This window comes from Pteropus vampyrus, unplaced genomic scaffold (assembly GCF_000151845.1).
Source record: "Pteropus vampyrus isolate Shadow unplaced genomic scaffold, Pvam_2.0 Scaffold16, whole genome shotgun sequence".
Lineage (NCBI taxonomy): Eukaryota > Metazoa > Chordata > Mammalia > Chiroptera > Pteropodidae > Pteropus > Pteropus vampyrus.
The window spans coordinates 10,798,579-10,813,999 of record NW_011888797.1 but is presented as its reverse complement, the minus strand read 5'-3'; the positions used below and the strand labels follow the sequence as shown (position 1 = coordinate 10,813,999).

General features: G+C 54.0%; 1 protein-coding gene across 1 annotated transcript in view; it reads right to left on the bottom strand.

Annotated features, from left to right (window-relative positions):
- Positions 1-10,365, bottom strand: part of TRIOBP (TRIO and F-actin binding protein) — a 52,793-nt gene extending 42,428 nt beyond the window's left edge. The window contains exons 1-5 of the mRNA XM_023527427.1: positions 10,252-10,365; positions 5,754-5,893; positions 4,290-4,485; positions 3,258-3,426; positions 1-697 (exon numbers count right to left, since the gene is read on the bottom strand). Of these exons, the coding sequence (XP_023383195.1) occupies positions 1-697; positions 3,258-3,426; positions 4,290-4,485; positions 5,754-5,893; positions 10,252-10,350 (1,301 nt within the window). The 5' untranslated portion in view covers positions 10,351-10,365. The remainder of the gene's footprint in view (positions 698-3,257; positions 3,427-4,289; positions 4,486-5,753; positions 5,894-10,251) is intronic.
- Positions 10,366-15,421: the final 5,056 nt, after the last annotated feature.

Here is a 15,421-nt window from a genome sequence, read left to right as displayed (position 1 = left end):
CGGTTGGGAGAGGCGGTTCTGGGGTTGTCCCGCGGGGCACAGGACGTTCTGGAGCTTTCCCGCTGGGTGGTTCGGTTGGGAGAGGCGGTTCTGGGGTTGTCCCGCGGGGCACAGGACGTTCTGGCGCTTTCCCGCTGGGTGGTTCGGTTGGGAGAGGCGGTTCTGGGGTTGTCCCGCGCGGCACAGGACGTTCTGGAGCTTTCCCGCTGGGGAGAACATGTAGGAAAAGAAGTCTGAGCGTCGTCCTGTGAGGCGGAAGAGGTTCTGGAGTTGTCCTGTTGGGTGGCTCTGGGGGAAGATGGAACTCGATAATTGCTTCGTTGTGTGGACGAGGTTCTTGGGTTATCCCGTGGGGCGCCGCGTGGGGGAGAGGACGCTCTGGGGCTGTTCCGCTGCGTGGGAGAGGCCCTCGGGGTATCCTGTTGGCTGGATGCAGTCTGGGAGTTGTCCCGTTGGGCGGTTTGTGGGGGAGAGGAGGCTCGGGAGGTGCTGAGTTGTGTGCAAGTAGCCTGGGCAACATTGCTTTGGGCAGAGCGCCGGAGAGAGGAAGCCTGGGGGGCGGTACTCCGAGGTCCGCTCTGTGGCGTTGCAGAGGAAGCCTGGGTTGGTGCTGACCGGTGCCGCTCCAAGAAGTGCCCGCTTTCTCCACGGAGCTTCGCCCAGTGCTGTCCGGCACTTCGGCTTCCACCGCCAATATCTAAAGAGAGAAGAGGTAGGTTCAAGGTAAGGGGAGTGTGGTTTGCAGATTGGAACGTGCAACCGTGCAAATCTGAGAGGGATGTCAGGAGGCCTAGCTTCACAGATTTGGCTAATTCCTCCTGAGCGTTGGCCCATTGCCTGCAGTTTGGGACCCTGCCACCAGGTGGACAGTGGTGACTGCCTTTGATCAAGCAAGTCACAAAGTGAGGGTCCCCACACCATGCTGCCCATTTGTTTAAGAGCAAGAAAGCAGATATTTAGTACAAAATCCCGCCTGCCTATCATGTCGCTCTCACTGGGGAGGTGTCTAGTCTCCATGTATTATTACTTCTCCTTACACCGTCTCCCCCAAGGCCTGATGGGGAAGGGCAGTAGGGCATGGGGTGGTGACAAGATAATGATTAATGTTTTTAAAGATGGCTTCAGCTGCTGTAGTGGGAATGGACTGAAGGGGGCCAGGCAGAAACTGGAGGCCTTGAAGGGACTTTGGCAATAATGCCAGCCGGTGGCAGGGGTGGCTTGGCCAGGGAGCAGTGGCACAGATGGCAAGAAGGGAACAGATTAGAGGTGCGTCGCGGAAGCAGTGCTGACTAGAACTGCGGATAATTGGATATAAAGGGTAAAGAGAGAGGAATTGAGATAACGTGAGATTTGGTGCCTGAGCTGCTGGACTGGTGGTGACATAGAACAGACTGTCCCAGGAATGTCATAACTTTTCCCATCTTGGATCCAATCCAGGATCCAATCCAGGATCCCACGCGGCATTTACTTCCCTGTCTCTGTAGCCTCTTTTGTTTGGGAACAGCTCCCCAGGCCTTTTTTGTCTTTCATGAGGAGTCCTGTTGATTATTTGCAGAACGTCCCTCAATTTGGGTACGTCCGATGTTTTGTCGGGACTAGATATAGGCAGTGCATTTTTAACAAGAAGACTCGGAAAGAATGCTGTGCTCCCCTGTGCATCAGATGGGGGGACGTGGTGCTGTTTCGTCCCACACTGGGATGCTGAGCGGCCACTTGGTTAAGGTGGTATCTGCCATATCTTCCCATCCTAAGGGTGCCTTGTCCCTCGTAATCAATGTGTAATCTGAGGGGTGACCCTTTGTGTGAATATCCTGTTCCCCAACAACTTTTCACCCAGGAATTAGCAACAGCCAGTGATTTGTGCTTGAACCAGTTTTCATTACAGAGGCTGCAAAAGTCCCTTTACTGGTTTCTCATCCCTCAGCCTTGCCCTGCTCCAATTCATGCTTCGCACCTTCGCCACGGTGAACTTTCTCAGGCATAGGTCCCATCACATCACTCCCCTCCTCAAAATCCTGCCATGGCTCCCTACTACGTAGAGAAGAAAGTCCAAACTCCTTGGCTAGGCTCTTGAGGCCTGGCTGGTCTGGCCCAGCTGTACATCCCCGTCTATGTTCAAGCCGTATATACCAGGTTACTCCCTAGTCACACGCCAAGCCTTTGCCCAGGCTGTTTCCTCGGCTAGAGCTCCACGTGCAAGAAGTACCCCTCTGAGTCCCTCCCTGGTGGGCAAGTTCTCTGTCCTCTGCCCCCACCCTCCGTCCAGCCCTTCGCTCGCAGCACTGCGTGTGTTCCTGTTCTTCCTCTGCCCTGGATTCTGTTCGTCATCTCGCACCTGCCTGCTTTACAGGATGATGAGCTGTTTGGGGGAGGGACCACATCTAACTCCTCTTGAACACCCAAGGCATCTAGCACTGGATTTTAGGCATAGATAGTGCTGGCATGTTTGGTGATTGAATGCTATAGGAGCCATGGGAAGCCGGGACTACCCACTGGGGTTAGGACACGGAGGCCCCGGCCCACATCCCCAAATCCTGATGATGCTGAAGACACAGATCAAGAGGCAACACAGCGTAGCAGTGATAAAGGGTCCAAGCTTTGGGGTCCCGCACATGGGGCTCACATACCGGCAAGATGCTGACCAGTGTCATGTGCATCTGTGGGCTTGGTGTGACCAGCCGCCTTTTCCCTTTCCCTGATTCCCTTTGGGCCATCTCTTCTTCCCTACTCTCAGGCCATGAGGTTTGCACAGGGGACTGCCCCCATTTCTGATCACCAGGTTGGGCATGTGACCCACACTGGGAAGACTGTGCCTTCTGTCTATGGGGGTTAATAAGCAAGTAGGATACATCCTGGCAGTCCTGCTACTCATCATACCATTACGGGGGAGGGTCTGGCTGAGGAGGAAGCCACTACAAAAGAAAGCAGAACAGAGACCAGATTTCTGATGCTGTTCGAACACCTGGATCTAGCCATGCCTGAAATCATCTCCCCCTAGACTTTTCACTCAACCAGTTTCTGTCACTTGCAACCTGGAAATCCTAACCCACCAACTGTAAGATGATGTATTTAAAGCAGGTTGATTGGCAAATCATGGCTGCTCCATAATTATATGGGACCATTACTATTAAGACCTGAGTGACCAAAGGAAGATGTGCCCGAGGTGCCCAGTAAGATGGCTATCTGGGCACCAGGCCCCTTGGCCATCGCCACATCTGGAGTGATAGGGATGAACCTGGCCTGGAGGAAGGACTCACCCTCCTTTCTCTGGCCCGCAGGGTCTCCACCCACAGGGGACCGGGTGAGGAGAGACGGAGCCTTTCGGGCACTGTCAGCTCTTGGCCCCTCCTGCAGTTTCCGAGGGATCATCACAGCCAGCTTGTCCCAGCTGGGGGCCTCCTCCTGCTTCTCGATAATGTCCCAGTCCTGCTGGGGAGGGGAGGAGAAAGCGTGTCTGAAGGTTAAGAAGAGAGACCCCCCCGGCCTGCACTACCTGCATGAGACAGATCGAAGGAAGGGAAGGAAACTGACATTGAAATACCATCGATTCTATCCTCAGCACTGTGCTGGGCGCTTTGCAGGTATAAACTCAGCTAATCTTCAAGCGACCTCGTGAGGTAGGCACATCCGTTGGAGCTAAGAACTTGCCCAAAGTCACACAGTTGAGAAATGGTTTACATGGGAGGGCCTTGGCAGAGCAGACTTCACCCCCTCCCCATCACCTCCCTCTGGGGGTCTCATGGATAGTCTGCCTCTTCCACCCTGTGACAGCGCTTTGAGGGGTAAGTGCCCAGGAAGTTCTCCTGAGTCTCTTTTCTGGAATAAATGGACCCCAGCCCTGGCCAGGCACCCCTCAGCCTGCTCCCTGCCCTCTGTGCTCTGCCAGAGCTGGTCATGGGGCTCGGCGGCGTATGACCACAGCAGGGCCCAGGGCCAATCCCATTCTTGCTCTGACAACACGCCCAGTATCTTGGCCCTTTGTGACCTGTGACCTCAGAGTTTGGCAGCCTGAGCCCACTGGTGATTCATGTGGAGCTTCCCATCAACTGAAACTCCCCCATCTTTTCACAGTCAGACCCCCAGCCCTCCTGGGCTGGCCCTGCAGAGACCCATACCCTTCCCAGGTGGGTGGTCTAGGGAGCCCGAGGTGCCCGCTAAGTCTCCAGAGACCCTTGGCCCAGTTCCCTGGTGTGAGAGGCTCAGCCCTCCTCTGGAAGTTTGAATGAGACCCCAGGGCTGGCACGGAGGGGTGATCTGCTCTGGCTCTCAGGCTCCCTCCCCCAGCTCACCACAGAGGACGAGTTGCTGGTATCATCAGGGGCGTCACAGTCAGGACTGCAGCTGGCGCTAGAGTCAGGGCTCTCGTCGAAGCTGTCACAGAGGGAGGAGACTAGGCCCTCCAGATAGGGCACTGCCTCAGGGTCTCCGCTCCTGCTCCTGGGGTGAGCTGTGGGGCCCTCTGCAGGGAGCCCTGCAGATGGGCCCCTGGGAGAGGAGACAAACCCATGACTTTTTCCCCAAAAGTAATGAGAATTAAGGAGTAACACCCCCAGCCAGGTACACACACATTTCACGCTAGAGTGGAAGAGGGAGCTCTCTGTGCTGGGCCCTTGACGTGGGCTGCCTTGTTTTTCTACAATAGCTACAGAGTCTCATTTTACAGATGAAGAAACTGAGGCTCAGAGAGGCCAAGGGACTGGCCAAGATTGCAGAGCAGTGTTGTAGACCAAGGCTGTGGCCTCTGCTCCAACCCTCTGTCGCTGGAGCAGGAGTGACCCCAAGTTCAGTAAGACTAAGAAGACGGAATTGTGCTGGGCTAATGGGAAACTCTGAGAGGGAGCTAAGCTCCAGGGGCGGTGACAGGGCCACCGGTCTGGATGCCAAGGGAGGGTGCCACAGAGAAAAGCCTTGCTTTAGAGAAGTCAGTTGGGGTGGCCACGGGCCCAAGTAGGCTTAGAGCTCACAGCATCCCCAAAGAGTGACCCACAGATTGGCCTACAAGATGGAAATGGCCCTGCAAAAGTGGTCTGTGGTCAAATAAGTTCGGGACGTATTATACACTTCTGCCTCTCCCATTCAAAAGCACAATGCATGCCTGCAAACTGAGGGCTTTGACAAGTTCTGCAAGAAAGATATTCAACTTTGTTTATCACAGACTTTCCAAAACATATTTGATGGCAGAACTTTTGGTTTTTCAAAATAATAATAATAATAATGTCTACCAGTGAGGAACACATGCCGATTTGATTCAATTCTTATTTTTTAAATAGGGAAACTGAGGTACAAAAAAAGAAATACTTGCCCATGGTCCCACAGCCCAACAGGGATAGAACTGAAGCTGGACGCCAGCTTTCTAGACCCTCAGACATGTCCTTCCAAAGTACCTCAGCCCCAAAGGGGGACTTCAGTTCAGTTCAGGACTGGGGTGGTGGGAACCCCAGAGCCAGGTGCAGTGCTCAGTGAGGTGAGTGGATGATAAACCTGTTTAATTTTTTAAAGCTGTGCAAAGGGAACCAGGAAAGGTGAGCGGGCTGTGGACCCATGTGGGTGCATGGCTGCTCCACACCCTGGAGCGAAGCTGACCTAGGGCCCAAGGAACATGCCCACTGCCTGCCTGTGCCCAGCTGTATGGACTGACCATGTGACCTATGCCAGCAGCCATCACAGATGCTGCTATCCTGAAGAGGGGGTGGGGTGGGATGGGTGAGGACAACCCCGGGGAGCCCCTCCCCAGACCCTGGAGCTCTACCCACCTCTCAGGCTCTGGCCCAAGGCCCAGGCCCACCACAGACTGGCAACCGGAGGCAGAGGCACTGAGCGGGTCCTCACAGGCAGGCCGGCAGCGGGGCAAGTCACAGTAGGGTGCCTCAGCACCTGGAGGGCTCCTGGGCTCCTGGGACAGAGTTGGAGAGAGGAGGCACCGCATGGCCCACGTGGGGGCTCCCCTTCCCTGCACAGCCCCTCCCCCCCTCACCGGAGTGTCCAGGCATCTCCTCCTGAGATCTCAGACTTCTCAAGGAGAGCTGTCCATCAGGCTGAGAGCGCCCCTGGGGACTCAAGGTGGGGGCTGACGGAGGTACAGGATGGGTGCCTGCACATGTGTACAGGTATGTGTGCGTATAAAGGTCTATGTCATACATGATTGCATGTGTATCCAAGTCCGGCGGTACACTAGTGCGTGTTTGCATCAGTGCGCGTAAGTTTGTTTATACGCGTGTGTCGGCACAGAAGCAGGTGTTTGTGCACTGAAGGACCCAAAATAGTTTTCTGTAGCTAGAAGACAGAGACGAGGAAGGAGGGCAAAGAGGAAGGTTTCAGCTGGCCTGAGAGTGGCGGAGTCTGAGGCGGGAGATGGGAGGGAAGGGCCTTGGAGGAAAGGAGAGATTTGCATCACTGAAGGAAAGGCAGGGGGCTCCAGCGCTGGCAGGTCAAGGACCCAGGGGTGGGGGCAGAGGTCCGGAGCTGCTCTCTCCCTTCGCCTTAAGCAAGGCCACACCTGCGAAGGCTGGTGCTGGGCTCACCCAGGGGGAACAGCTGCTCACCTCCAGGAAGGCCCCCCCATTCCTCCCCACCTCCTGGGGTGGCAGGGCCCTCCCCTGGTGGTGGGAGACAGCGGCCACAGCACCCTGTACCCCGCCTCCTCTCGGGTTACCTGGGCGGCGGGCTCCAGCGGTGGCGGCTGACGGCTGTCAGCACCCTCATCCCCGGGGGGCTCCGGCTCAGGCCCCCACGTTGCCGCCCTCCCAGGCCCCGACTCTGGGCCGTGGCGGCGGCCGAGGCAGCGGAAACCTTAGAGGGGCCGGCTGTGGGAGCAGGGGCCCCTCATTACTGTTTCATAAGCCAGGGCCCAGCCAAGAACAATGCAGGACATGAAACCACAGGAACCTGATCCCCACAGCTCACCTGAGAGCTGGCTGGGTGGGGGCCTGGGCATGGGCTCCCTGGGGACCCTGGAGCCCAGAGCTCAGGGCCAAGGCCACAGCCTGGCCACAGCCCCAGGGTGGGCACAGACTCTCTGGGTTCCAAGAAGATGGCCACTAGCGGGACTTGGGCAGGGCCAAGGACTGGGGCCGGGGTGTCTGCCGTGCCATCCAAGCCAGAGGAGCCCATCTGGGTTCAGTTTCGCCCCCTGCCCTAGAGCCAGATTCTGATCAGAGCTCGGCAGCGCGAGGTGTCAGGTCCACAGCCCGGCCTGGCGCCTTAGCCACCCTGGGGACCTCGTCACATAAACAAGGAGGAAGCAGTTAACGGGTCCTTGCCAAGGGGTCCCAGCCCAGCTAGGCCCAGCAGGAACCCCAGCCTGTCATGGCACCTCCTCCCGGCTCTCACCCCAGCCCCCATCACTACCCACCACCGGCACGAGCAGGCCCAGCAGCCAGTCCTTGGCTCTGATTTCCTGTCTGGCGGGTCAGCACAGGCTCTGGCCTCAGACAGACATCAGGCCCAATCCTGGCCCCTCCACTTCCCGGCTGGGTGACCTCAGCCTGGTGGCTTCCCCTCTCTGAACCTGGTTTTCTCATCTACAAAACTGGGATGATAAGGTGACCCATCACCTAGGGGTGATCTAGAATTAAATGAGTTACTATTTGTAAAGGGCTTAGAACAGTGCCTGGTCTATACATCCTAAATATAATAGATAATGTAAAAACATTAAATAAAATTTTATTCCTGTTACATAGATAGAATGTGAAATACACTTAAGAATAAATACATTAAAAAGGGATGTGTGGTGCCTGACACACAGCAGGACCCTCACCTGGGCCCCCTCCCTCCATCTAGAGCCTGGCCATGATCTGGTAAAGGCTGAGTGATTTCCAGAGATAACCGCACCCCCACACCCCAGCCTGCGAGAGACTCAGCTGAGAGCAGAGCAGAGACGCAGGCACCCAGAGCCAGGATCCCAGGGGAGCTGGAACAGGCTTCAGGGAGGGGGCTGCCCTGGGGCCTGAGCCACTCCTGCACATTCTAGGGTAGGTGGAGATGTCAGAACCGGTTCCGCTCCCTGGAGATACCTTTATCAGGTGTAATTAGGGATTCAGCTGGGAACCTCACAGCTCTGTGCAGGCGAGGCGGGGGTGCGGGGCGGAGCGGGGGCGGGTAGGCTTCTTTAACACACTGGTTTTGTGACTCCACATGTTTCTTTGAAACTGCTCATCCGTGAGCAAGACTGTCATCAGCGCCAGATCCTGATGACTTAAAAGCCTCTATGTCTTGCAGACGTCTGGCTCCTGGGCTGTGTAATTCAGTAACACTCATCTCCAGGGTGGCCCACAGGCACCTCTCACTCACCACCCCAAACAACTCCAGATGGATCTTCTATCCCAAGTACCTGCCTCGGGAAACAACTTAGAAGTCAGCCATGTTCTACCTCCTCCACGTTCCTCAGGTAGCAAATCCTTTAGATTCTTCTGTTCCGTTAGCTCTGAAATGCGCCCATTTCTCTCCATCTCAAAGTCTCCATCCTCTCTGGCATGAGTCATTGCACCTTTTCCTCACTGGTTACCCTGATTCACTCTCGCTCCCTGCACTCCATTCTCTGCCCTGCAGTCAGAGTGACTTTGAACAATGCAAATCTGATCACATCACTCCCTTGTTTAAAACCTTCCCGTGCCTCTCAGGAAAAAGTCTAAAGTCGGCATGTCCACAAGGCCTGGTGAGACCAGCTCCATCCTCCAACCTGCCTCCTCCTTTCTGCCTCAGGGTCTTTGTACCTTCTGCTCCCTTCCTCTCCTCTCCCCCCAACTTCACTGGCCAATGACCAAGCCTATTCCAAGCAGCTGAAATGTCATTTCCTTGGAGAAACCTATCATTTACCCTCATGCCACTGGCCATTCCTTACAGCGTTTATCACCACCAGAATTATTTGCATGATTAATCTCTTAGTCTTCATTTCTCTTGCTAGACGACAAGCCCCATGAACTAGGGACTGTGTCTGTACTTGTCACCACTTCCTCAGCACATAGCCTAATGCCTGGCACGTTTTAAGCACCTATTCAATATGTGTGAACACGTGAGCTAGCCCGAGGTCTCAGGAAGTGGTGTGACTGAGACCAGAACTCAGACCTGTCTGAATCCAGACTTCTCCTCCTGTTCGTTACTTGGAGAAAGTCGTTACTTGGAGAAAGTCCTTTGTATGGGAGATGGACTCACAGGGTTTTCAAGCATCGGTTCCCTGAATTTGGGGTAGATGGTAAGGGAGCTGTTATTGCAGGTATCAGGACAGGTAGAAAGGAATCTCCCAGGTTTGCTTTTCTGGTCAGGAAGAAGAGGGGAAACTAACGTGTATTTAGTTAGCTACATGTGACTTGGGCTAAGCGGTGCCAGACGCCCTGAGTGAGAAGCTTTGTTGCCCCACTTTACTCTTTAGGACAGTGACGCCAGAGAGGGTAAGTGACCCAAGGTCACTCAGCAGGGAATTGGCAAGCCTAGCCCTGGAGCTCTGGCCTGCCTGGCTCCAAAGGCAAATGGTGACTCCTTTACAATGGCCACCTCTTGGAGCCTAACCCACTGCAGGGCGTTGGCTGCCAGGCTCAAGAGGAGCCTCAGGACCCTCTGGGAATGACAGAGACATAATGGGTCAAGGCTGGAAAGGCCTGTGGAGATTCTCAGGTCCCGTGCTTCTCACCAGTGTATACCTGCCACTTTGGGTTTCTGTGTGCTGGGATTTGGCCTAAGACCACATCGATCCCACAGTGACAAAATACCTCCCTTTTCACTCCTTCAATACCTTCAAGGAGGAGGTCTGCAGTTTGCTCTGGGTGTCATTAACGCCTCTCTAACACCTGTCAATCTCCTTTGTTAACAGAGAGACTGCAGGACTCAGGCTCAGAGCCTTCAGCCAATAATACTCTCTAGTTAGAATTTAATGGCATTTTGTTTTTTGTCTTCTCTTTTCTTTCTTTTTAACCTTCTATATAAAAGATATGATCCTGGTTTTCTATTTGTGGTAATGATGTAAAGTTCTGTTTTAGGATAAGTGAAAAAAGGGTCTTGATTTAAAGAATAATAAGGTGAGTTAATAGATTACATGAGGCTATGGCACAAAAATCATAAAAGCAGGAGGAGAATGACTGGCATTTGGGAAACATTGACACAGTCGCACCACCTCATTGTACAGCTGGGAAAGCGGAGGCTCCGCCCAGGAGGAAGGCGTGTCTGGGCTCAAATGCGAGAGAGTGGCCCAGCCAGGCCCCAGCCCATTTCAGACTCCCCACTCCAAACCATCCTGACCACTCAGGAAAGCCGACCCACCTGGTGCCTTGCTCTGTGGGCCTCCTCAGGGTGGAAACAGTTTTGACAAACATTGGCCTCAAAGTGTTCACAGGGGGCATTCTCAGCTGCCCGCTCCATATCGGCTGAGTCAGGCCAGGGCAGCTCCTGTGATCTGATGGTGGGGCCTGGGAAGAATGGGGGTGAGGCAAGGACCAGGTGACTGGCTGGCAGCCCCCCTGGACCCCAGCCACAGTTTGCTCCTGGACAGACAAGGACCAAGGAAATAAGATTATCCATCCATTCATTCATTTGTTCATTTAGTCATTCAACAAACACTCATTAAGCACCTACTAAGCACTAGGCACTCTGCCAAGCATTTGATATGTGATTTCTAGTTGTTACTGCAGTGTTGCTCCAAGTGTGTTCTGAGGACCCTGCATTAGACTAGGCCAAGCTGCTCATAAAATGCACATATTCTCAGTTCCCTACCCAGATCTGCCCAGTCAGGATCTCTCTGGAGATGAGGCCTGGGGGTGTGCGTTTTAAACAAGTCTAGGAGATTCCAGTGTACTTCAAAGTTGAAATGCCCTTACATTACAGTTTTCCTGCATTGTAGATAAAATTAATGCCAATTTCAGATGAGGCAACAAAGGCTCACAGAGGTTGCATAACCTGCTCAAGTTCCCAGTGGCTGGACTGGATTCAAACCCAGGTCTGTGTGCCCCACACCCGCTTTGGAGGTGGAAGCGAGGGGCACTGGATCACACTGCCAACTCACACAGGTCTCTTGGGAAATACTGGGAGTGAGGCAAAAGGCCAGCCAGGTATTTTCAGACTTGAGGACAAAGTCATGGACAAAAGTGAACAACCTAAGGTCGCACAGCAAGTTTGTGGCAGAGCTTGGCCAAAGGGAAAGTCTGGTGTTCTGACTTGAGCACGGGGCTGTCCCTTCTGTGCCACTGAGGGCTCCGATGCCATATATGTGTGTGGAGGGGGAAGCCCTGAAGGAAGAGTGACTTGAAGATGCCTCACTAACCCACACAGAGCCCCAGGAGGAGATGAGGGGGAAAGGAATCCATACTGCCAAACACACATGCCTCTTATGGTGCCCCCAGGTCACAGCCCCCACCTGTCCTCACTTGGAGAGTTTCTTCTACAGTGTCCCTGGGGATGGGGACTTTGTTGCCAATCTCACCTGAAAGCTGGGGAATTTCACGTCCTCCCCTGGCGCAGCCAGGGCAAAGGTTCCGGGTTCCGTCACCATCAGACCTGGAAAGGCGGCAGGGTACTGTGTGGCGAGGGGTGAAGGGGCACCCACTGGCCCCTTGGTGGCCCCAGGGCCTCTGATCTTCTCTGGGCTGCCATCTCCCCGCGTTGTTCCCTGTTCCCGGTGGTGGAGGGGGTGCACATTCGTCCCGCCCAGCCTGGGTGGTTCTTTCATGGTCCGGCCACCAAAAGGAGCATCTCTTCAGACACAGACTGCTGTTCAGGGTGGTTCTACCCCACCGTGCCCCTCACTGCTCCACTTCCTCTCCCCACCCCCAACCTGTTGGCAGAATCCTTTTCTGAAATGCACTTGAGGTGTGGATATAACAATGAAAAATCTTCAGTGGACACAAATGCCCCACCCAGAGAATGGACCCCCAGACCTCTCTCCATCTAGCCAGTCAGCCAGTCCCTCCCCGTATCCCTCGCCCCTCTACCTTTACCCCTCTCCTCCTCTCCACCTTCTCCCTCCTCCCATCCTTTCCGCTGTGCTTTACTAACCTCAGCTCAGGTTTCCACAAACACGGGGTGCTGGAGGGAGATGCTGAGGTCAAAGCCTCTTTATTTTAACAATGAATCAGAACGTTGCCCTGGAGGTGGACAAAGACCACGCCCCTGATGCTCTCATAGGCTCTTTCTAGGTGCTTTATTTACATGAAGACTGTGGGATTGGACAACCCGAAGACTAGCGGCAGGGCGGAGGCGGGTGGTGCCCAGATGCCTCTGAGCGCGGGCCCAGCAGCACGTTTAGCCTGAGCAGCCTGGTCCAGGACCCTAGGGGGCCCTTGAGAGAGCTAGTCCTGGCGAGTCTGGCTCCTCCTGATCGCTTTCCTTGTTCGGTTCATTTCTGCTACAGTCTCCTAAGCTGGCTTGGGCTAGAGACCTAGCCTCTCTGTGCCTCAGCACTCTAATCAGTAAAATGGAGGTAGTAATAGTACCTGTGAGGATGAAATGAAATGCCCAAGGGTTTTGACCAGCTGTTTGCACACTTCCACTGACGCAACACTCGTAGAATTCAGAGCTCTCTCTTTTTTAAGCCTGCCCCCTTTTTTAAGCTAACATTTATTCTGCACTATGTGCTAGCTCCTGTTCCAAAATCTTTACATTTATGAGGACATAGTAACCCAAAGGAGTAAGTACCAAGATCCTCATTTCACAGCAACTGATGATCAGAGAAATTAACTTGCCAGTTTCACACAGCTAGTAAGTGGCAGAGGCCGAGACTAAAACCATGGTGTGCCTGACTCCACCGGCATCTACAGAGCATCCTCTTCACTAATTCACTCATTCACATGTACCTGGTATATGCCATGTCTGAATAGGCTGCTGGGGAGATGGTAACATGAATAAAATGTGGTTCCTTCTGAGATGAGGAGCCCACTGACTAGTGGGAGAGACAGCCCCTGAACAGGTCATCCTGGCCCAGGATGGAACAGGCAAAAACACAGCTTCATAACACGAATGAGCTTTCTGCTTTGTCCCAATTACCGTAAGCAAAACGGAATAGTGAGATTCATGTTCAGTATCTAGCTCTAGCACTTTCTGGCTGTGTGATCTTGAGAAAGATCACACAAGTACTTGACCTCTCTGAACCTAGGGTGGACACTGGGTCTGAGTTTGAAGCTCAAGGTATGGCCTCAGCCCTCTAGCCGCCACCAATCAGTAAAACCTGAAGCCAATCAGAGTAGTCCTCCCAACAATTCATTAAATATGTATGGAGCCCCTACTTTGTCAGTTGTGTGTGCTGAGGATACATCAATGAACAAAGATCGAATCTCCTGCTTTTATAGTGCTTACATTCTAGTGGAGACAGACTGCAAACAAGATAAATAAGCAGTAGACAAGGTATGTTAGTGGGTAATGGGTGTTAAAGAGAAAAATGAAGCGGGGGTGGGGGGTCAAAGTGGCTGGAGTGAGCAGGGCATTACATTTTAAATAAGGTAGTCAGAGAAGGCTACACTGAGATGGCGACATTTTAGCAAAGACCTGGAGATGAGGCAGTGAGCCTGCAGGCCCTGGGGAAGTGTTTCCGACTGAGGGGACAGAAGTGGTGATGCTGGAGTGGAAACAGTGAGGGAGGGAGCCCCTAAGATCTGTGCCCGGTCATCTCCACCTTTGCTCATGCTGTTCTCTGTGGCTGGGACACCTCTCTTCAGAGATTTGAGGAAGCAGAATTGTTACTGACAGTTCTACCCCACTGAGTCTGTTTTCCTCAGTCAAGTGCAAATGGTCATCTCAGCCCTGTCCACAGGCCTGTTGGAGAATCATGTGCTCTGGGCAGGTAAGATATAGATGCAGAGGGCTGTGGTCCAAGGTAGCAGGGGCAGGACGGGTCATCAGGGCTGGCTCCAGCCAATGGTTACCCTGCAAAATGGTGACCCAAAGTGGCCAGACTTGCTTTTACTGACCCCTTTAGAAACTTGTGCCTTGATAAAGCTCTTGGAGGTCTCAACCCACAGGGTGCACAAAATGGGGAGCAGTAGGAGTAAAGACTCCAGGTGTGAAGCATGTAAAGAGGGCAAGATCTAGGAGAAGACAAGATCTCCAGAGGGTTCTGATTCCACCACTCCTGATTCTAGGACTGGTGAAACCATGACGCAATTTCCTGTTTGCTGGAAGAAGCGATGGCACACACAGGAAAGAGCAGATAAGAATTTAATACTAGTAAACATTACAAATTGTAGATGTAAGTAGTGAATGACCCATGTCACTGGGGATGGGAGACCAGGTCAGATGGATCAGCAGTCAGCAGCAGCCGCACGCACACTGAAGACACACCAGGGAGTGCCAGGTTCACATGCATGGTTTCGTTGCTGCCTCAGAGCAGCCCGAAGAGGCAGTTGTCTTCCGTCATCTTACACATGGGGAACAGACCCAGAGAGGTTAGCATGGTGAGAAGCTCACACAGTGGCCTAGTGGCAGAGCCAGGATTCCAACCCAAACCTTGCTGTGCAGTGATCCCTTGGGGCTCAGCTCTTCCTGCATGCAGGGGCCTGTGAGGGCGAGGCTCACACTCAGCTCTCCTGGTTTGCGTACCAGAAGCACCTGGGGAGCCTGGTAACAGGCCCCACCCCCTGCCCTGCATGGAGGTAGCCAAGTGGGGCAAGTCACCCCATCCTAAGCACAGGGGATGACAACTGGAAGGCAGCAGGAAGAGCAGGTAGGAGCTGAGAAGTCAGGTCAGAGGCCACAAGCCCTGAGCTCCACGTTCCTATGCCCAGCTGTGGCCTTCTGATATGGCCCGCACCAGCCACATCAGACATCACCAGACGGTGGGTTTTCATGGTGACATAGGAGAGCACCTGCCCACCCCCTGCTGCAGCCTAGCAGACCACTGTCCCTGAGCCTGCCCGACGGCGTTGCAGGGCGGCTCCTGGCAGGCCCTCTATGGGGCGAGTGCAGGGAAGGCCCACCCTGCAGACGTCAGCTCCTTCTCCTCCAGCGTCTCTCACATCCCAAGGCCACAGACCCGGAAGCTGTGCTCCTGTCACAGCACTGTCCTGTCACTGTGACCATCTCTCTCAGTAGTCCATGAGCCAGGGATGACAGCCCATCTACTCCCCTTTCAGCCCTAACCAGGGTACAACACGATATCCTTGTGTCCTGGCCCAGAATCACAGGAACCAGTAAGTAGCAGGGGAAGGGGGTGGGGTGCCTGACACTGCCCTGGCTGTCCTCACTGGTACCACATCCACTTGCCACAGATGGACCTGGATTCTGCCAACAGCCCTGCTTGGTCAGAACAGCAGGGTATGTAAGTGACATGGGTCACCCATAAGCTGGGATAAGGAAGGGACAGGGCTGGTTTTTATCAGCTCTGAAGCCGCCCAAACACCAGCTGGCCTCCTAAGGGGTCTGCTCGGACAGGGCCACACTTTGAGGAGAGAGACATCTTCTTTAAAAAAGATCAACCACTCCCTGCTTCTGGGGGCTGCTGGGAGCT